This window comes from Aspergillus brasiliensis (genome assembly GCF_001889945.1).
Source record: "Aspergillus brasiliensis CBS 101740 unplaced genomic scaffold ASPBRscaffold_4, whole genome shotgun sequence".
In the NCBI taxonomy this organism is placed as follows: Eukaryota; Fungi; Ascomycota; class Eurotiomycetes; order Eurotiales; family Aspergillaceae; genus Aspergillus; species Aspergillus brasiliensis.
In genome coordinates, this window is record NW_027137445.1 from 2,342,547 (window position 1) to 2,364,042 (window position 21,496).

Here is a 21,496-nt window from a genome sequence, read left to right on the forward strand (position 1 = left end):
TGAGATCAAGATAGATGTTAAAAGAAAGGATGGGTGAGGAAGAAAGAGAAAGTTGACTTGTCGCATGGCTGGCGAGTTCCGAGATATCACGGGATCCACCCCCGGACGAGCTACGGTGTTTGCCTGGTTTGGCTTTGCGCTCGACCGCTAATTGGTCCGCGCATCGCCGCATTGTCTTTGGCGCATCTGGCCGAGGGAAAGTCCCGATCTCTTCTTCATCCATCCTCGACACATCTACTCTTCTTTGTTTGGCTGTTTCATTTCGATCATGATACTTTCCACCTTATAGTCACCTCCGTATATAGCACGAGGTTCTTTCCTGCAACCTTATTCACCCCAGACTGTCCCACCATAAACCTCTGGCGCCAATATTCCAAGGCATAAAAAGAGAGTGGCCACCTCGCCTGCCTCCTACATACTCTCTTCTTCCTCCTACCAGTCTAGATCTGGTGACTGAGCTCCATCATCACAATGGACTTTCTCCCAGGTAACACCTCGAACGCAACCAATACCACCACCTACCCTATGAATACCTCCCACCCCGTCATCAACACCACCACCACCATACCAAATAATAATACTAACCTCCAATGCTCAGAATCCTTCCTCTCTCTAATCCAACAACATCCCACGTTTCAAACCCTCACCTCCACCCCCATCGCCTCTCACCTCGCCTCTCTCCACACGACTTACCTCACTCCCTACATCTCCCACTGTCGCTCCGCCTACCTAGACCCCTACCTCATCCATCCGCTCGCCTCACTCCTCACCTCCTCCATGCCCATGCCCGACCTCGTCTCCGTCTTCATCCTCGCCCTCGTCCTTATCATTTCCCTCAAGATCCTCGACTATGCTCGCCGTCTCGTCATGTTCTGGGTCAATCTGGCCCTGAGGTTGTTGTGGTGGGCGCTCGTGCTAGCTGCCCTGTGGTATGTTTATTCGGTGGGGATCGAAAAGACGGGGAGGGATCTGGGGTGGATTGTTGGACTGGCGGGTGGGTTTGTCGATGGGTTTAGGGATGGTGTTGAGGGTGGGAGGGCTGTTACGGGGTCCGGGTCAGGTGTTGGGGGGTATGTTACGGGGTTGGGAGGGGTGGGGAGGTAGTAGGAAAGACTGATTTGGTTCTCTGATATATCGATTTGGGGGGTTGGTTCTGTTGTGTTGGGCTTATGAGTTAGGGACTTCGTACTTAAATCATGGCTTATTGTCCTTGGATTGCATTGGAAGATTAAGGTGGAATGGAATGGACTGAATGAATGGCTGGCAACTGGGACCGGTATTGAGTGACCGGTCTGGACTCTGGGCTACCACCACTACTACTACGATGAAATGATGCATGCTGCATGGGATAGATACATGGCTGATTCTGGTTCGATTGAATTGACATTGACATTGACATTCAAGTTGCCTTAAATTGAGCGGTGAAGATATATGGGTGCTATGGTATGCTTACTAGCCATGTACACTGCAAGGATTGAGGAGGTAGGTAGGGATTGAATCTATTCTGGATGATAATGATGATAATAAGATAAGAAAACAGAGGACCCGAACGACTCACATAGATGAATAATATCTATCTCTTAGTACATATTACTTCTCTACGTAGTCGAGAAAGCTCTCAGGCTACGGAGCATAAGAGGCAATAGCAGACAGGGTGCAGGTGCATACTTGGTTTTTCTTATGACATGGCATTCATTATCATTGGTTCGGTTTTAGACATTTTTAATTATAGATACTGAGTAAGTAGTAAGGAGTCAAGCACTAATTAGATAGTAGGTACATCCTTCCTTCAGCTCACATTCCCTGTTTCAGGTCGTCAGAATTAAATAATTAATTCCTGTCTCGGTTTTTAAGAATCGTATCCTGATTCCCCCGGATACGAGCGCTGCATCTGATCTGCCTTAATTTTGGCCCCCATTTTGTCTGAGTGGGATGGGGACGGGTAGATGCTTTGGGCGGGTGGTTGGGTTTTGGTTGGCGTTGTTGCTGCTGCTGCTGATGGTGACTCAGCAAAGGTGCGGGTTTCCACAGCATCCTGGCACGCACAAGCTACCTAGGTGACAACCAACAGCAGCAGCAGCAACTCTATATAACTCGATGGAGTGGTAAAAAGTAGGATGCGCTAGCGCATGCGCCCAAGAATCCTGACGCGATGGCGTAATCACGGCGCGCCGGCGGTAGCGGTAGCGGCAGCGGCAGCGCCAACTGACGGCTGACAGCAATCTCACTCAGCATCAATCTTCGTAATCCACCTCCTGAGCATCGGAAGGCTCATGGGGTTCCTGGGCCTCATGGTACTGGATGGCATCATCGATGTGACTCAGCACCGCGGCCACACTATCCTCGTCTTGCACGTCCAGCTTGAGGAACGAAACCATGCTGAAATCATCGATCAGCTGGCCGACCGCGCGGTTCAATTGCTGGAAAGACCCTCCGCTCAGCATGGTGTCCTTGGACGAAGGGTCTCCAGTAACTACTGAGGATGACTCCTCATCGTCACCCGCCGTTCCCAACAAATTGTTCACATCCACATTAGTGAACTGCTTCAATTCCTTGCGCGAAATCATATCCTTCACCTGGTCCATCTTGCTCAGGATATTGACATGCGGCATCTCCAGCATCAACATGGCCGACATGGCGCTCAGCGTGCCGGCGAAGAACTTGGCTTTGTCCACGACGAACGTGCTCTCGAGCAGATACGCCGCGCAAAGACTGATGTTCAGCGGGCCCTGGCGGGATAGAAACTGCACCAGGGAAGGGAGCAGCGGGATATGTGTGTACAGCTCGATCTGGCCCGGCATGTCGAAGATGATGAGGTATTCTTCGCTGAGGGGATCGAGGGCCTCGGATAGGAACTCCAGGTTTTGCAGTAGAAATTCGAAGCAGTAGATGAGCCCGCCGTTGGGTCCTAGTCCCAGCTCTTCCATCACATCTTCGAGGGTGATGAGTTCGCGGATGTCGAGGTCGGGTTCGTAGTTGAAGGTTTCGGCCGCGGGGTCTAGGTTCACGTAGAAACAGCTGCGACGCGTGTTTTGGAGATGTTGGATGATGGAGCTGCAAAAGGTGGTTTTGCCCGCGCCGGCAGGGCCCATTACTAGGACGCCATATTTGGACATGCTGACGGCGTCACTTCTGGATCGGTGGTGGTGGTGATGGTAGTGGAAAAGGTAGGTATAGCGCGGGGTGTCGATTGCTGACAAGGTGGAGGGGACTAGTTGCTACTAGGTTCGGAGGTGCAGGAGAACCCAAGGAAATTCACGCAAATCTCTCGTAAGCGAGCCGTAATTCGAAGGGGAACTGAATCAGAATCAAGTGGGAATGGAGCAAGGTGGGAGAGGAGGGAGAGCTTTCGGTAGTTCGCAGAGGCATTCAACCCCGAATTTGCAGGCACAAAATGAAATTGAAGAAAGTCCGAAAGCCCGTCGTCCGGTGAGAGAGACGCCGATTGGCCCAAAGCACAGCGGAAGGAGGGGATCTCTCGGTTGGCAAATCAAAATCCGCCGCCGATGCATGTTTTTTCCTTTTTCCCAATACCTTTTTTTTCCTTCTTTTTCTGCCTAGTTTGACCGCCGGAAGAGATGGCGCCATCGGAGACACATTAATACGAGATTCCCCTCTCTGCCTCCTTCTTTTCTCTTCTTTCCCCTCCTCCCTTTTCCCTCTTCTCCCGTTTTCTTACATTTCTCGCTTCTTTAATATCCCTTCTATTCCTCTTCTCTCCTAATCTTCTTCTTCTTCTCCTCCTCGTCCTTCTCTTTTTCCTTCACTTTCCACCCTATCTATACATATCCCCCCACCTCCACACTTCACAATGGGTAGCGTTGCCAACGGTTCTACTTTCCTCTTCACCTCCGAGTCCGTCGGAGAGGGTCACCCCGATAAGATTGCGTATGTTGAGCCTTGTTCCTACCTGGCGCACTCAATTCAGGCCATGCTGACAATCTTCGTACAGTGACCAGGTCTCCGATGCCATCCTCGATGCCTGCCTTGCTGAGGACCCTCTCTCTAAGGTACGGACGGACCCCCATCGGTTCTATCTGAGTCGGATTTTTCTTGCGCATCCTTTGACCCCTTGATTGGTCGGCGCTTTTTCAATTCCCGACTATCCACCTTGCATGTGAAAGTGTTGAATTAACATGTCGCCCTTAGGTCGCTTGTGAGACCGCTACCAAGACTGGTATGTAATTTTTTTTTTTCCTTTCGTCCCGCCCCACTTCATCTAATCTTATCGGGACGGTGCGCTGACCCACGTTACAGGTATGGTGATGGTCTTCGGTGAAATCACCACCAACGCCAAGCTTGACTACCAGAAGGTCATCCGTGGTGCCATCCAGGACATCGGCTACGATGCCTCCGAGAAGGGTTTCGACTACAAGACCTGCAACGTCTTGGTTGCCATTGAGCAGCAGTCGCCCGATATCGCTCAGGGTCTGCACTATGAGGAGGCCCTTGAGAAGCTCGGTGCTGGTGACCAGGGTATCATGTTCGGTTATGCCACCGATGAGACCCCTGAGCTCCTTCCCCTCACCGTCGTCCTCTCCCACAAGCTCAACAAGGCCATGACTGATGCCCGTAAGAACGGCACCATCCCTTGGCTCCGCCCCGACACCAAGACCCAGGTCACCATCGAGTACGCCCACGACAACGGTGCCGTCAAGCCCCTCCGCGTGGACACCATTGTCATCTCCGCTCAGCACAGTGACGATGTCACCACTGAGGAGCTCCGCAAGGTCCTGAAGGAGCAGATCATCAAGCAGGTCATCCCTGCCAACCTCCTGGACGACCGCACCGTCTACCACCTCCAGCCCTCCGGCCGCTTCGTCATCGGTGGTCCCCAGGGTGACGCCGGTCTCACCGGCCGTAAGATCATCGTCGACACCTACGGTGGTTGGGGTGCTCACGGTGGTGGTGCCTTCTCCGGTAAGGACTACTCCAAGGTCGACCGCTCGGCTGCCTACGTTGCTCGTTGGATCGCCAAGTCCCTCATCAACGCTGGCCTTGCCCGCCGTGCCCTCGTCCAGCTCTCCTACGCCATTGGTGTTGCTGAGCCCCTGTCCATCTTCGTCGAGACCTACGGCACCTCCTCCAAGACCTCCGATGAGCTCGTCCAGATCATCCGCAACAACTTCGACCTCCGCCCCGGTGTCATTGTCAAGGAGCTGGATCTGGCCAAGCCCATCTACTTCAAGACCGCCAAGAACGGTCACTTCACCAACCAGGAATTCTCCTGGGAGAAGCCCAAGACCCTCAAGTTCTAAGCGACTCGCTCGCAATGACTGTGGACCTGCTTCTCTTCTGAGTCTGTTTCCTTTACGAATGTGATGATTTTGCTTTGTTTTCAACAACTCAAAGCACGAGCATAGACATGTCAAAAAAGCAACTTTTATGTTTGGATGTTTTGTTCAACTTTTTGCATGGTCTCTCGGCAAGAGACGGGTTCGGCGAGGATAAATTCAACATGATACCACTTTTCTTTCATATACCTTGGGAGGGTTGTTTCGGCGTTTTCGGGAGCGAAAGTCTTCAACACTGCCTCCTCCGGGCTAAGGACCGATAGGAACTTCCGAGTCTTATCTGCGGGGGATGCGTTCCATCCGGCGTGGTGGTGCGTGTCCTTGACGTACTGGGGTTCGAATGATGGCTCCGACAGGAGTGATATAGATGGCTTGAGAATAATATCTCGCCATATTGCTAATCTAAACATTAGCACATAGATTAATGAATGCATATGCATGAACTATAGTATTGTACTGCGTAGCTACATCGTAATCAATCTCTAGATGGACATGTGGAGCGATCGGAAGCCAATCTAGCAAGTGGCTGTTCCGTGGTATCCATGTCCGACTTAGGGTTAGAGCGTACGAGTCTTATCGCGGTCGCAAGATCGGGAATACTTCGTATACCCTATAACCAATCGTCAATACTCCCGTTGAACTTGTCTATGTTGTTCAGCTTCATTTCATATATCTCCAGTATTCGGAGGCTCCGCTAAATCCCTGTGGGTGGTGCTCCCTTAACAAAATTTGCTATACTCGGCAACCCCTCCACCGCGACGCGTGCCGCCGACGTGACTCGCGTCACCCACCGCCCCAGGGAGAGAAGGCCTCGACTTACCACAACTAACTACTTCCGATCAACTATACTCTATTAACAGGACTCGTTGCACATACAAGACGATCACGCAACATCTTCTCGATACCAATTCATCGATTCACGAAATGTGCCACGCATAATACTTACGCAGACAGGCCAACATACACGTCCACATACACACTCATCCACCATCCATGGCAACCACCACCACCACCGCAGCAACATCACCTCCCAGCAGCAACATCCTCACTCCAATCCCTCTGAATCTTGTCCCGAACCATACTACTAGTGCTTCGTCATCATCTACTTCCCTCCACAATCATCCATACAAGAAGCGCAAGGTCTCACATTCCGACAATGTCAATATCCATAATGACGTCTTTGCTGTTTCTGAGTCGCCGCAGACGATAAGGATTCGCGTATGTAATTCACCTTTCCTTGATTGGTATAGGTTGATGAATTTGCTAACTCAATATCATGAATAGTCACATTCCGCATCCCTCTCCGAAGACCAAGATCCCTACCATCACCTCACGCCCATCACTACCCTCTCCCGCAATGCTATTCCCTTCTCGTGGATAGATTTCGAGCCGCGGGAACTCAAAAGCCAGAACCAGCACGAGAACCATGGTCTTTCAGGATGGTGCAATATTTTCATTGGCGATATCCCTGCCCTTGAGGACGAACATGCGGGGGATATTGTCCTCGCGGTACGGGTTGTCGGGGAAGCTGGAGTATGGGTAGTTGAGCGTGTCAAGAGGGGGTTATATGCATTGATGAGATTACGGAATGTGGGTGAGGGGGAGGTGGTTGTTGCGGCGAAGGCGAGTGCTGGTTCAGCTTTTCCATATTCGTTCTCGTCTGGGATGGAACAGCGGAGAGGGAGGAAAGAGGTCGGGGAGTGGTGGGAAGTCGCGAGGATTGAGGATCCGGAGCCGGTCGTGCTGGGGAAGAGGGGGCGGGGTGTTGCGGATGTGGAGGTTGTTTTTGGACATGTCTTTGAGAGTGATACCAGAGAGACACAGGAGATGTTGCACAGTGATGAGGGCTCAGAGGGGCCGGTGTTGCTGGGTGTTGGGGAGCAGAGTGGTGATGTTGCTACTACTGCTACTTGCGAGCAGGATGTGGAAGTGACGCAGTCGCCGCAGGAGCTGCTGGATGGGCTACGGGAGCAGTACCTGCAGGCGTTGTATGTGTCGAAGGTGAGTGCGCCTGCACTTGTGTTCTGGAATGGTGAAGTGGTGCTAATGGCTGATTGACAGACTTCCGTGGCTTACTTCGCCAAAGGCCCCCTGGCGCGGTGTCGCGCGGCATTCCAGTCCTCGGACAATGAGTCCGGCAAACCGGCGCAATTGGTTGACTTCTACCGGGAGGCTATTCTTACGGCGAAGAGAATGGACCACAAGTATCGCGAGACTTTGCCGACTACGGTTCAGGACCTACTACTCAGTGTTTCGGATGATGAGGCTGCGCCGCCGAAGCGGAAGCGCAGGAGTACCAAGAAGAAACTCGGCAAGAATGGGCTATATCCGGAGGAAGGGGACTTGATTCGCAAGTGGTGGCGCGATCGTGCACTCAATGATCAGGGCCTTCCATCCGAAATGTCTAGGGATGCGGAGTCTAAGAAGCATATTGCGGACCTGCGGCTGCGCGAAACGCAGCTGCAGATTTTATTGATCCTTGAGACTATGGCCTTGGAGGCGATCATCGCAGATGAGGAGAAGAAGCGCGAGGGTAATGGGGAGGGCGCAGACAAGCCTACGAAAACCGCCAAAGGCAAGAAACCCCAGGACCTCAATGTCATGCTTGAGCTCCACCTCGACCGACTCTGCATCTGGCATGCCGTGAGCTTCGAGGAGACCGTGGTCCCGGACTCAGCCAAGACGAACCATCTATCTGGGAAGAAGGTTGAAAGTGATGCTGTTCGCGATTTCTGCACGGAAGTCATCGTCCCGTTCTACGCGTCTCGCCTGCCGGACAAGTGCAAGCTGATTACTCGCAAACTTGGCGTCTCGACTGCGATTTCGCCTTTCACGAAGCAGCCTCAGACGAAGAAGACTCCGCGAGAACCAGGAACGCCTGTTGAGCGACAGCATGCTCAGAAGTCCCGACGCCGCGCATTCCAGCGCGTGTTGACAGACCAGGCACCCTCACAGACCCGCCAGCAACCCCCATCACTCAGTCGGTCCAACACCACCCCGGCACCGACTGAGAGCAGACGAGAGTCTCTGGATCCTCTGCTCCCCACTGTCAGCGCCAACGTGCGTGGCGGCATTCAGAAAGCCAAGCGCGTGGAGAATCGCGAAGTGGATCTCAATGCCGTTGCGCGCCAGCATGAGACCAAACTCAAGAAGATGCAGATGCTCGTGGACCAGAAGAAAGAGCTCGACGCAGCGATTCACGCTCTGCGCAAACCGAACCGCGAGCTCGTGGCCAAGGACATCGCCGAAGACGCCAGCAAACGACTGTCCACCGGCGGCGGCAGCTCACGAAAGTCCAGGAATCCTGTGCGCAACCCTCACGGCCAAGGCGTGCAGGTGGCCGCCACGCCCAAAGGCAGTCGCAAGAAAGACGCCATGGCAGGCATGCCTCCTCTTCCCAAGAGTCTATCCCAACCAGTCCTCATACCCCAGGCATCTTCATCCTCCTCTCCTTTCACAAGCGAGCCGCAAATTGTTCCCGGCTCTAATATCCGACCCAGCTCAAATTCAGGGCTCTTCCGATCTGCCGACGACGGGGCGGTCCAGGAAACACCCACGCGCCGACCAACTCAGCCTCTATTATCGGCTGATATCAGCGCGTCGCCAAAGAGAAAAATCTCAGGACCCCTTTTCCGCGTCCCCAGCAAGCCGGCCCCAGCCCCGGCCCCAGCCCCGGCCCCAGCCCCAACTTCAGTTCCTGCCCCTGTTCCTCCTGTCTCTCGAACCGCTGAAAAGGGTCCAACCACGCCGATCGCAGCCCGACACGTGGACGCCTATCTGCCCCGAGTCAAGTCCATCAGCTCAAGCAAGCCGTCCATGATCATGGAAACGCCTCCGAAACCGGCCATGATCCCTAGTTTTTCGATTCCTTCTGCCCCTATAATTGCGGAAACTGCAGCCGTTGAGCCGCCGGCAGTGGCAGGGACGCCTGTGAAGGCTGCTACTCCTGCGACCGCGACCACGATTACTACCACCCCGGCTAAAGCCAATGTGTTCGCTACGCCTGTGAAAGGTGCAAGTGCCGCCCGACTAGCCGTGCCGACGACTGCTGCTGCAGCTGTGCCTGTGACGCCGGAGAAGTCGATCTACGCACAGTTGGGATGGGATGATGATGATGCCTTTGCATAGTGGCGTTCTATACGTCTTGTGTCTTTACTGATTATTATGGATTAGCGGGCGTTGGGTAGCATATTAAATTAGTATTTAGAACATACATAAATACCCTGAGATGGATATTGGTTAATCAATGAGAACATACTGCCTACGACTTAAGGTTCAAGTTCATATACATACTAACTACAGAGTATACGCAATTAAATCATACATCATACAGTGATTCCGTACCTTTATTCAATCTATTACTACAATAGGTAATTAGTACTTTTGCACGTAGTGAACAAAAGATGGTGATGATGATGCCGATGATGATGATACTAATAATGTCGCCGCACCCGCCAATCCCTACCCTAAGTAACCAAGTATCCATCATTATTAACCAGACCCATAATCCGCCGCCGCGCGTTTGGTGGCAACAAATGTACCCATCGTAACTCAATTAACCGATTACAAAGAGAACCTATGACTCATTCATCGTCATCAACAAAATAAAAGACAGTGGTACTTTGTAGTAGATAGTATGATTATGATCGCATCGCATTGCCCCCCAACCCAACAAATCTGTATGTGTGGGGGGGAGGCGATATGGGGGTTAACTACGGAGTACTCCGTACGGAGTAATTGTTATCGTTATTCGCCTTACCTTCCTCATTTGGTGATTGGTAAGTTGAAATGAATGCATACTCCGTAGTTAGTTATCGTGAAGGAGTGGTTAGTCGTGGTTGTGCATTGCAGAGCATAGCAAATCACGCCATGCTAGCAAAACCGATACTGGGCCGCGCGCCAACGCGTTGCCACATCTTCCCTCTCTTCCCTCTTTATCATAACATAACTAACAATCCTGATTACTTCCTTGTATGTATGTATGTATGTATAGATTGGGTATCAGAAATTAGTACTTACTGTACAGTTGTATAGATGAATGCCTGATTGTATGGGTAGATATTTATCACATGGGTTGTCATGCCTTGATAATATGGTGATATGATGGTATGATAATTCCTGGGATTGTTACTGGTTAATTTACTACTGAATAATTGAACTATTGTCTAAGACGGTAAGGTAGACAGGGAAGTAAGGTAAGGTATTGATGCTGCTGCTGCTGCTGATGCAAATGCAGGCGGTGCAGGTGCAGGGATACACCCCTGCAGGTTACTATACACACTATGAAGTACTGGGTTGGTTGGTTGGTTGCTAGGTAGGTTGCTGCGGGTTAACTTGATTACTGGGTAATAGGAGTAGGTGTAGTATACGATGAAGATTGTGATAATTTGGTTGATTGGGTGATGAGGATGTACATACGTGGCTATGTTTTCTTCTTCTGACCCTGCTAAGTAGGCAGACTTGTATAAGGTACTGTAGATACTGATATTACGAATGATGGTATAATGTTTGCTAGATATGATTTGTGTTTTTGATTGACTTTTAACTAGATACATGTGTTGGTAATCCGTTCCAAGGTTCCTTTCCTTTTTTGCTTTCCCTTTCCTTAGCCAATCTAACATGGTTGAACTCCGATGATGTTATGATGATGATGATGATGATAGTAGTAATACTGATGAACCTTCGCACCAACTCCAAGCTTAGCAAAAGTAAAACCAATCAGTGAGTCGCTTGTCGACTCCGCCAAGTATGTATGAGCGAATGAGATTAAGACGGTAGGAGATTCGTAATTTCGTTGACATCGTGAGGAGAGAATTATTAGAATTAAGTGTTTCGGTGCGGTGTGGTGTGGTGCTTGATGTTGGTGGTAGGTGATGTAGTAGAGATGATGTGAGATGAAAGGTGGCGAGATGAGAGGGTCGATAAGGTAGAATGAAAATGTGTCGCATCGTAGCGACGTTTAGCCAGCAATGCGCACAGGCAGGCACTGGCCCGGAGAAGGCCAGAAGTTCTTCCTCTGGACGGTCTTTTCAAGACAATTGCGGCCCTTCTCGAGGAGGCTCTCCTCCTTCTCCTCTTTGTCGGTAGATGGCTGAGGGGCTGACGCAGGAGCAGACACATGGAAGGTGACCTGAACAGTAGTCTTCTCAGGCTCTGATGCCTTCTCAACCGATTCGTTGTCCTTGGGAGAGGACTGGCGGTCCTGGTCCTCATCCTTGCGATCCTCAGGACCCTTCTTGTCTTCATCGTGGCGGTCCTCCTCCTCACTCTCGGACTCGTCGTCCTCCAGGTCAAACGAGTTGATGCGCGTCGACATGTCCTTCTGGGCCCATTCCATGGACATGCAGTGCAAGCGGAAGTGGCCAAGGCAGCGACGAATGTCCGGGTCGGGAGCGGTGGCCTCCCGGGCGAGCTTCTGCCGGGACAGGGTGGTGAGTTTGTAGGAGAGGGAGGATCTGTCGGCCAGAGGGGGCCAGCGCTTATTCATGGAGGGGTTGTTGGAGGAGAGAGGAGAAGAGGAGGGCTTTTTGGGCATGATATCGATGGCGGTGACGGCCATTGTGATGGACAGTCTAGTAGTCTAAGTACTACTTGGGGTGAAATGTTTGGAATCAAGCGTGGTGATGAGTCAAGTCAATTGGAGCAATTGCTTAATAGGATGGATGAATGGGATGGGATGAGTGTGGTTATAAGATATACGGCGCAAAGAAATAATAGGCAGTCAGCCAGAATAAGAAGCTGGGAGCGACTGCCCTGTGGAGGAGGGGGTGAAGGTTTGGGGAAATAAGAATCTGGAGGGGAAGAGGAAGAGAGGAGGAGAGGAGAATTAAGAAGAAACGAGTGGAGGGGGAGAAAAAAGGCTTAAGGGGGAACGAGAGTGAAGAGTTGGAAAGGTTGGGTTTTGGCTGGATCGTGAGTCGTGACCGACGGAACACCCAAAAGAGAAATCCGTTCTGGTGACCATCTGATCTGGCAGATTCTGCAAGCGGTTGATCCCCGAGTCTAGACTCGTACCACGACTTAGCCTGTACTGCCTGTACTGCTTGTACTGCCTGTATCGGTCAGTCCACCGTGGCAGCCCACGCTGTCCCTCTCATCTTTCTCTCTTCTTCCCCCCTCCCCCCATTCATCTCGTGATGATTCTATGATGGGGTGACTTTTTCATTGTTTTCTTATTCTGTATCGCTTAACTTTGTTTCTACTTGACCTCAATCATAATTTGACATAATTGGAACCTACTTGCGGGGAGGGAGGGGGGTAACCATGTTTGATAGGTAAATTATGGTTTCTGGTATGTGACCGAAAGGGTATGAGTGGGAGAACCTGAGAGGGCAGTTGAGTCGAGTGTACAGTAATCCTCCCCTCAGACGTTACCAGGGAGAAGCAGAAGCAGCAGCAAGAAGCAGGACAGAAATTTAAAAAAGAAAAGGGCCTCGACTCGACTCCACTGGCAAAACTGGTCGGGCAGCTGACCTTTCCAGTGGGTCCGGGTCTGACGGCAATCCGTGGAATGTTCGACGCCGGGGGTCGTCCGCCCAGTCTGGCTGCCCTCGCAATTCCTGGGAAATGCCCTCCGGTTTCTTGCTATTCGCGGCCAGCAACTTTCCCTTTGTCGCAACAGAGTTTAGTCCTCGTTTTTCCACCCCCTCCTCTCCCACCACGTCTCTTTCTCCCCGAATGAACACCCAACCAAACAGGAGTTTCTCTTTTTCTATGGTCTGTCAGATGGTTGCAATACGGTTATTGCAAATGCGACCAAGCCATGTGCAGCTCCAGAAATCTGGAGACGAACACCCTAACCAGTAGGAACGGTAAGGGATGGACAGGGCCCGTCACGCTGATTGGTCACGACTTGCGGGGTCGCAGACTATCTCGGACTAGTGCACGTACTATACACAGTAACACTAGCCCGCATCGGGGACTAGCGTGGGCTTGGGCAGTTAGGGTTGCAGGGGAAACACTAGTCCGGATTAAGTGGATTTGAGGGCTGTGGACCGTGGAGTCGGAAACGCACATGATCATTCCTTGGGAGTCCCTTTAGTATGGGGATTGGAGCCCGGAGTAATTAATCCATTCCTTCGTAAGCAATAAACCGTCAATCTATTAAGACGTGATCAGCTGGACACGCGTTGGTTTCAGAATCATCTGGCGGCCTTCTAGTCCGTAGTTTCCCCCCCTCTCCCTTCCCCGTCTCTCACCGACGGGTCTTCTCTTCTCCCTTTCTTTCTCCTGAGCAACCGATGGACGGCAAAATTATTTCCGTTAGTCACCCGAGGAACGGGAAAATAGGAAGAGTTAGTTGGTTAGTTAGTCAGTCAGTTCACCTTGAAACTAACTAAACCAAACCAAACTAATCAAACTTGTCTCTTCCTGGTGTAGCGGCTAAACTATCAACCTCTTCCTGACTAAGCTGTTTCCCTTCCAAGGCCGAGGACTCGCCCAGACCAGCGACAAGGCCATGATGTCAAGACTCGCGCCTCCAGTTGGTTTCCCTGGCACAATTCCTTCATGACTTCATCCATTGTTCATTGTGGAGGTGCTCTCCATTGACTTGACATGACACAATGACTCTGTGGTACAGTTTGAGCTTATCTCTACTCCTTTCCCCCCTTCTAACCACGTCTCGCTCGTTGCTCTCGTACTTTTGCCCCCGCCGTGGGTCGCTAGCGGACGTGATAGCCTGCGACTGTGCGCGCTGCCCACTCATAGTGGGAGTTGATCTATCAATAGTCGGGTATCCAAGAAGGTTCTAGGTCTACCCTGATTATCCGCCTACCTCGGTTGATACGGAGAAGACTCGGGAGGACAACGGACATCCTCCAGCTCTTCTCCATCTGGGGTAAATAGCTTCGGGGCTGAATTTCCCGGAAACACTGTGTCAGTGACTCATAGTCCCGAAACCGGGGGATGCCTCTTCGCAAGAGACTGAGTTCAGGTATCATGATAACCGAGGGTTGGCCCATGCACTTCCCATCAATGCCATTGACGGCCGGATGGTTACGTCCCGTTTGTTTCCGCTACTTGACCCCGGAAAATTCTCGCGGGTGATGACGGATGTCGTTCGTTTAAGCTCTCCTGATAACGGGGCTGTTGCTTCGTGGTGATTCTATTGGTTCTGTATCACAATAGCGTCGATCACGAGATGATGGTGTCATTCATCAATGATGCTTCGTCGATTTGCCTCTCCGAACGCAGTGGTCTCGTCATGATGCTTGTCATCGAACCACGATACGTTGCTGAAGTCATGATGGGCTGCTTGGGGATCGCTCGGGCTAAAAGGCCCTCATATCGAATAATTGCTCATCGATTACCATGTTCTGCTCAAAGCCAAAGTACTTGTCGTATACACTGCTGGTGTGGACATCCCTGACGTGAACACAATTGCGACCATGCCGACGAGCCGTTCAGTGGTTCAATGTTGACATGACTTCAGTTGCTCCAGACCAGTCATGAATCCAGAGCTAAAGTGCTGATTGATGAGGTGTTTTGGCTAGATATCAGTCACTTGTCCTATGCTGTCTTTCAGACACCAACATTGCTAGTCTGATATTCAAACAGCATCCAGCTGCTACACCTTGGCCAGCTGAGCTGGTGAGAACGGTGGGAAAACAGCACAAGAGCAGCATTGGGAGTCAGTGCTTGCGCATGCTATCATACTTATATCCTACACTCATGTTGTCCTACGTGCTATAGGTTGATACTATGCAAATTGTCCTTGGCTGACGCTCGCTGGTCTCATCTACGATGTTGAGAAGACTATCCTTCGAGCGACACGGGAATAGATATGCTTCTTGGGACGTGAGTCCTTGAAAGGTGTCCTTGTCAGTATAAGCGGATAATTTCACCCTTGTCGGTGTGCTCGTCTGCGGACAACAGCGGGACCTCGTGGCGACCTCGCCTTTTACAGCCCGGCTAACATTGTCATATTGCACATACCGATAGTATAGGTGGGCTGTCCGTATGTGACTGCTTAGGTTAGAGGCACGGAGATGCGAGCTCTTTCGCATTGGGTGCCGGGTAGATTTGCCTGTGCTGTAAGGCCTCCCTTTTTGACATCACACCATATGGCATGATGGTATCTACAGACTCGTCCAATCAGGCAGATTCTCTCGTTCAGCCACGTTCGAGAACCTACAATATAGCCTGGCGCTGACGAACCAGACCTGGGGTCAGTCTGACTTACGATGGACTTCTGTCGCCGCCCACTCAGTTCTATCGAACTTGGTATGTCGGGTAATGTGAGAATGCACATACTTCAGGTCATCGGACACTCCCGGCAGGCCGAGATGGCATTTCATCCCTGCGTTCCATCGTGTTTAGTCCTTTATGGTATGGTAACTTTTGTTCCGATTCTCGTGATCATTTTGCGAGCTGAAAGATAGAAGCTTGGTCTCATGGCCCGTGTAGGTGTACTGAAGCAGCAATTGCAGACACAGATCGCCACATATTGTGGACTAAATTGTAGGAAACGACTATCTTGGGCCATAAATGCATATTGAGTTCTGCTACAGCCTAGAGAGCTATAGCAATTAGAGCGAATCAATTTCTTCAAAATATCCTCTCACCAACTCAGGACACAATCCATGAGATGTCACTCGAATTAAACAGCGTGACTACTATAAAATCGGTATCACCACTTCTATGCCGTAAATGCTGAGATTAAAGGGGCTCACTGCGCTGCTGCGTTTGACTCTAGACTTCAGTCGAGGCACATACATTACGGTACTGCTGTTAGGCATATGCATGCTCTGCATCGAAGAAGAGCAACACGAACCAGCTCCCTCATTATCGGGCAGTGGAACATAGTATGGCTAGAAAAATAGCAGGACAGCATCTTTGTTCAGAAATGCAACCATTTCATAGATTAGCAATACATGATACCCCTTCCATATTGCCTGGTGTTAGCGGGTCCGATGGGACTCAGTCGCAAAGAAGGCTATCGACAGTTCCTGAGAACTAGATTTACCTCAAGAGGCAAGCTCGTATTCTACAAACATAGCATGTCCACGTGTATACTATAGTAATACTTGAACAAATCACTAAGTCAAATCACCCAGTATATACATGATGAATAGCAAACCATCTGAAGATCATAGATGCTCAAGTTATACATTTACATATTCAAAGCGCGCACAGATGTGTGTACCTTACCACGATCCTCGCAAAGTGGCAAACAGTCCTCCATACCCTTGGTTCTGCCTACTAAGCATACTTAACAACTAACTAACCCGAAACTGATCTTGATCAGATGTCAGTAAACGTAAGACCCCTGCCTACTACTTGCCACATAGTACTCTATCCTGGTCAGATACCTCCAGCTTCCTTATAGTACATTCATTATCATATATATCTCCCATCCAAGTATGCTACACACCCCCACACCTACAACGTACGGACTGAAGCTACTACTACTGCCAGTATATAGCAGTCTACAATATACAAAATGTTCACATCACCATCACCACCACAAATCCGACCAGAACCTACCACCCACTTCTATCCATCTCCATCTCCATCCCCCTCTCCACCAAACTTGATCAACCACCATCATATAGCAGAAAACCATCTCGATCGCTGCGAAAAAGCCACTACTTTATCAGGAACCATCCACATCACCATTGAATGTCCCTCCTCTTCCTCCTCCTCCTCCTCCAACGAGGTGAAATCTGCCTGGTCGAAATACTACTTTCATAACTCAGATTCAGTACTACTTCCTCCCTAGCCTAGCCATTCGTTGTCATTATTTCAGGAATGCAGTATCTTCTTCCTAGACACTCATTTCGCATCTAGATCCTCTATGCTGCCGCCGCCGCATTTAGTATGTGTAAGTGTGTGAATGTGTGTGTGTGTGTGATCTTACTCTAATTACTGTCCTCCTGACATCTCAAGGATCATCGCCCTGAGGATCTAGATAGATAAATACGATGAGTGGAACATTTGTCTAAATTGATTTGATCCCTTTTGGTATTCTTGATATCTGCGGGTATTCAGTTACTAGTAATATAGTACTACTTATTCTCTCCTACGATGTAAATGTACTATATAGAGTTGCTTTTGTTGTGAGATGGTGACAGTAGGGGACGGTGCTTGTTTTTATAAAGATAGGGATGTAGTATTAGTACTATGATTTAGTCATAACTACTATTTTGAGTCAAGGATAAGGTTTATTGGAATCTGACCTTGAGTAGGTCAGCTTCAAGTTATAGCATGATGGGATACTGTATACAATATTCTAAGCTGTTTGTTTGTCTTGGATAGGTAGGTAGCCTAGATATGAAGAGACATGGGAGAGGGGGGCTACTACTGCTATGCTGTGTTGCATTTGTGGAAGGGCTCCTGTTCAGTGGTATACATTGTATGATATTAGTACTAGTAGATAGAGGATTTATTCGTGTGTAACTCCGGGTTAGGTAGTGGTCATTCAAACGGGGGGGGGTTCATGTCGCCACTGTACATGCAATAATTTACTACTACTACTTAAGAGGAGCTCCAGTTAGTGATGATAGTACGTTTGAGATGATTATTTACTAGGCTAGATCACTATGGTTCTGGAATAATATCAACATCTACTGTCGCAGATAATGCACATAAGACTGACCACCATTTCAACTACTCAAGGACTAGCATCTGCAGGTGGAGCTATGGCAAAAGTGTCCTGCTGATGACATGCAGAAGGCCGATTCCTTGTCTGGAGGGACTTGGCTGGGCTTGGCGGGATGCAGCTTGGTCTTTTCTGATCTTAGTTTGAGCGTTACTGGAGCACTGCTAACTATGTCTCCGGTCCTTGTTGGTGCAAAGCAGACGAAGGTGACGCTGCATGCAAACGGGAAAGCTTGAATTGAGCCGACCCGTGTTTTGGTCAATTCCCATGGCAGATAGCGGGACAGGTTATAGCAGTAGCTGAGTCGATAATAACAGATGCTGGCTGCATATTTACTTAGGAAAATGTTCGTTCATGAGGATTGAGGTTTGGACTGGGCGGGTTCGGCTATGCATGGTTCCCGAAGTGTAGGAGATCTGGGGTTTGTGGTGGTTGGTTTCTGGTTCGAATCCATGTTCTACATTATTATCTACTTGTCCTCCACAGGGTATAGAGTACGTACCTTTTGCCACTATCAAGGAATTGGATTGAAGCCAGTTGACAGAGAGCCTCGGTAGAGGTGGGGGGAGATGAAGATGCAGTGGTTAGCCTCAAACCTTATAAATATGTTCTGTACTTTGTAGTACGCATCAAGCCAATTCTCCACTGATAGCAAGTAAGATATGTTGCCATCCGACGACAGATGATGCATCTGGCCCCAGTATGAATGAAGGTTGGGCCCGGAAGGCAGAGAGGAAAGACAGGCATGAATCCAAAGTGACTGAACTGTAAAGTTACGGTCGGCATGACGCACGGTCCCTGATCGACCCTAGCGCCCGCGCTCGTGACCTCCCAGTCCGACGGGGTCATCTGCCCTCCATGGAACCACTCACCATGCCTCGTGCCCCTTCTGCGTTGCGGTCCCAAGGCATAACCGCTGGAAAGTCTGGAAGCCACAGGAATGATGACAGTCCCTGAGCAATGACTGTTCACTCTCACAGCGGGAAGGACTGAATTCCTGGAGTCGATCCATGGTCGGCAATAAGCCCTCGTTTCAATGGGCATTATCAAATGTAACCGTTGTGGTCGGAGATGACTGGACTTCGGCCTGGGATTGTTCCGATTTGCATTCTGCATGACTGGAGTAACCCTACTGAATGAGTCAAGGAGAAAGGAAAAAAACAAAAAACAAAAGTATACCAGTTTGTTGCCTCGTTCTGCTGATGATCACGCAGGAGATCCTGGACACAAACAGCAACAACAGGGCCCCTACTATCCACAGCGTGCTTACTGGAGCTAGATGTGCTTGAGCTCCGGCCAGTGATTTTCCAGACGAAACTCAGCCTGGAGCTTTCCAGAGAAAAAAGCTTTCGCCCCGGTTGCACAAAGCCTAAATATAACAGTGATTGCAGGCAGGGTCTCCCCTTCCTCTGAGGTTCCATGGCTGCCTCGTTGGGAGTCTTATCCGGGGAGGCTTTGCGCCTACTTCGTGCAGACGGGAGTATGCATCAACACTCACTGGTATCTGGGAGGCGAGCACCATCAATGTTTTCCTGTAGGAATGAGATATTCCACAGTTTGATCGCCACGGGAATATGACCAGGTCCCCATTTCATTTGGGGGAGTCATTCGAAGGTACCTCAACAGCCATGGCCTTGAGATGATTCGTCACCGGGCCAGATACCAGGCAGTGACAATACCTGACGGGGACCCGACAGACTTTGGCTTGAGGCAATCAAAAGCGAGGAGAAGCGCCTGTCTGGTGATTGGTCCTGAACGGGAATGGCGCCAGATGCCATCAGAGACCCTCGCCCCAATCAGGAAACTCTGCCTGTTTCTCTCCCTTCGAGTCACTATCGTAGAGCTGCCGGAATAGTCCTGGTGTCCATCTCATCAGCCTGGAGGAGACTGAGTAGATACTAGATAGATACTACTATGTATGCTGCAGGAAACTCATCCTTCCACCGGCACTTCGGCTCATCAACGTTGTATGTATGTATGTATGTATGCCAATTCTGGGGAGCATCTGTGAATGACTGTCTGACCCGGTGGATCTTCCTCATCCCTCATCCAGAAACCATACTAAGTACCAACCCCAAAGTAGGTATATACATATACACAACAGATTCCTTTTGCTGCTCTCCTCTCTTTTCTTCTGCCCTTCTCCCGCCCTTTTCTTCACCTCGCACGCTCAAGCGCGCTCGCACCCCCCATCCATCTGACGAGTCATTCCCTCCGAATTTCGGCCCCTCCATCATAATCATCACCATAATCCGTCAAGCCACTCCAGGATTAGGTGTTCACGCAGGGTTCTGCCTTCTTCGACCGGAGAGGGGATCTTCCGGGCGATCCAGTTGTTCTAGTAAGTCCAAAGGAGTTGCATGGTGGTCGACGGGGTTGGTCGTTTGCAGACAGCCAGACAACGGCTCGAACTTGCCCCATCCCGTCTAACCTCGGAACAAGAAAAAGAACATGCAGCATTCGAAAAGCTACTAGTCGGCCTGGAACTGACCAAGGAGCAGAACCGAAATCCTTTCACTCTCCGGCTGTCGCTGACGATTGGCAGCCCCGACGATAGCGGTTGGCACGGTGTGCTGGATCATTCGTCCATGCCGCGCAGCCTTCTTCAGTTCTAACTCTTCCTTTCTGCCAGATTTGGGACCGCGTATCCGCCGTGCATCTACTTCCGACACCCAACCAGGAAGACCAGCCTATTCGGGAAATTTTCATGTGCTTTCAATTCATTTCTTTGGAGTCGGCCAATCAATCCAGAGCCAACCACTTCCCGCCATCCCCGGAAAGCAGCTTGATAGTTAATTCCCATTCAGCGCGGCCCTTGCTATCGCGCCTCGTGTGTGGTCTGTTTCTGTGCACGCCCGTTCAGTCTAGTCCAGTCTAGAACCGTTGCAGTGCGCAACTAGAAATTGTATCGAACCAGGCGGACATACAAGGAGCTTCGGGTTGCGGAACCCTATCGCCGAGGCTGACCACCTTTCCGTATTTGCTAACTACGGAGTATACTACCTATCGCTTTTGCTCTCGGCCCCAGCAGCGGCTGTCTCCGGCTCTCGATCCAAGGATTGCCCCGCTCTGGGTCTCAGTTCCAGCCAGCAGAGCGCAAGAGAAAGACAGAGCAACAATTATTGTTCTTGAATTATATTGCTTTTTTTTTAGCGGGGACTGTTTAGGCTGCCTGAGCCGGACTAATATCAGAATTCCTCACTCTACGCAGGGCGCTCCGTAACATTCCCCTGCCGTTTCAGTTTTGCCGGTGATTGTTTTCACAGGTAAAATCGCTCATTGGAGGAACATATTACCAGAAGCTCTGATAGGACATTCCCCGGTCGGGATTCCATCATCCCAGGCTTAACCGCGCCATCGATCGCGATCTGTTCCACTGTGTATACAGTCCCGTCATCAGCAGCAGCAGCAGCAGCAACAGCGACAGGCGGGGACCATTAAAACTGCCTGATTCACTCTCTCTGCCTTCCCTTTTGCTGCAGTTGCGTACGCGGGCCGCTAACTCAACGCACTCCGATTCGTCTTCGTCGCGAGTATTTTCCGCGAGCCTGAAGGGTTGAATCCAACCTTCTTTTTTTTTTTTTTTCCATTTTCTTGTTTT

General features: G+C 50.4%; 7 protein-coding genes across 7 annotated transcripts; 5 read left to right on the forward strand and 2 right to left on the reverse strand.

Moving 5' to 3' along the window:
- Positions 1 to 88: 88 nt before the first annotated feature.
- On the forward strand, positions 89 to 1,398 carry ASPBRDRAFT_41638 (Apq12 family protein). The gene has a single exon (XM_067624615.1). The coding sequence runs from the start codon at positions 472 to 474 to the stop codon at positions 1,102 to 1,104; it is 633 nt and encodes a 210-aa protein (XP_067481136.1). The 5' UTR covers positions 89 to 471; the 3' UTR covers positions 1,105 to 1,398.
- Positions 1,399 to 2,234: 836 nt separating this feature from the next.
- On the reverse strand, positions 2,235 to 3,116 carry ASPBRDRAFT_29060 (putative signal sequence-binding GTPase GPN3; the record flags this gene model as incomplete). Its single annotated transcript, XM_067622603.1, has 1 exon — positions 2,235 to 3,116. The coding sequence occupies one exon, from the start codon at positions 3,114 to 3,116 to the stop codon at positions 2,235 to 2,237; it is 882 nt and encodes a 293-aa protein (XP_067481137.1).
- Positions 3,117 to 3,773: 657 nt separating this feature from the next.
- ASPBRDRAFT_41640 (S-adenosylmethionine synthetase) lies at positions 3,774 to 5,706 on the forward strand. Its single transcript, XM_067624616.1, has 3 exons — positions 3,774 to 3,888; positions 3,953 to 4,177; positions 4,258 to 5,706. Exon 3 carries the CDS (start codon positions 4,260 to 4,262, stop codon positions 5,256 to 5,258), a length of 999 nt encoding a protein of 332 aa, XP_067481138.1. The 5' UTR covers positions 3,774 to 3,888; positions 3,953 to 4,177; positions 4,258 to 4,259; the 3' UTR covers positions 5,259 to 5,706.
- A 222-nt stretch (positions 5,707 to 5,928) lies between these two features.
- ASPBRDRAFT_74141 (uncharacterized protein) lies at positions 5,929 to 9,560 on the forward strand. The gene is made up of 3 exons (XM_067629243.1): positions 5,929 to 6,512; positions 6,579 to 7,295; positions 7,356 to 9,560. The coding sequence occupies exons 1-3, from the start codon at positions 6,288 to 6,290 to the stop codon at positions 9,420 to 9,422; spliced, it is 3,009 nt and encodes a 1,002-aa protein (XP_067481139.1). The 5' UTR covers positions 5,929 to 6,287; the 3' UTR covers positions 9,423 to 9,560.
- Positions 9,561 to 11,253: 1,693 nt separating this feature from the next.
- On the reverse strand, positions 11,254 to 11,853 carry ASPBRDRAFT_53976 (uncharacterized protein; the record flags this gene model as incomplete). The annotated part of the gene is made up of 1 exon (XM_067627151.1): positions 11,254 to 11,853. One exon carries the CDS (start codon positions 11,851 to 11,853, stop codon positions 11,254 to 11,256), a length of 600 nt encoding a protein of 199 aa, XP_067481140.1.
- A 4,833-nt stretch (positions 11,854 to 16,686) lies between these two features.
- On the forward strand, positions 16,687 to 17,278 carry ASPBRDRAFT_41647 (uncharacterized protein). The gene is made up of 2 exons (XM_067624617.1): positions 16,687 to 17,118; positions 17,184 to 17,278. The coding sequence occupies exon 1, from the start codon at positions 16,738 to 16,740 to the stop codon at positions 17,014 to 17,016; it is 279 nt and encodes a 92-aa protein (XP_067481141.1). The 5' UTR covers positions 16,687 to 16,737; the 3' UTR covers positions 17,017 to 17,118; positions 17,184 to 17,278.
- A 2,365-nt stretch (positions 17,279 to 19,643) lies between these two features.
- Positions 19,644 to 21,001, forward strand: ASPBRDRAFT_521728 (uncharacterized protein). Its single transcript, XM_067626858.1, has 4 exons — positions 19,644 to 19,862; positions 19,979 to 20,230; positions 20,441 to 20,463; positions 20,528 to 21,001. The coding sequence occupies exons 1-4, from the start codon at positions 19,814 to 19,816 to the stop codon at positions 20,771 to 20,773; spliced, it is 570 nt and encodes a 189-aa protein (XP_067481142.1). The 5' UTR covers positions 19,644 to 19,813; the 3' UTR covers positions 20,774 to 21,001.
- Positions 21,002 to 21,496: the final 495 nt, after the last annotated feature.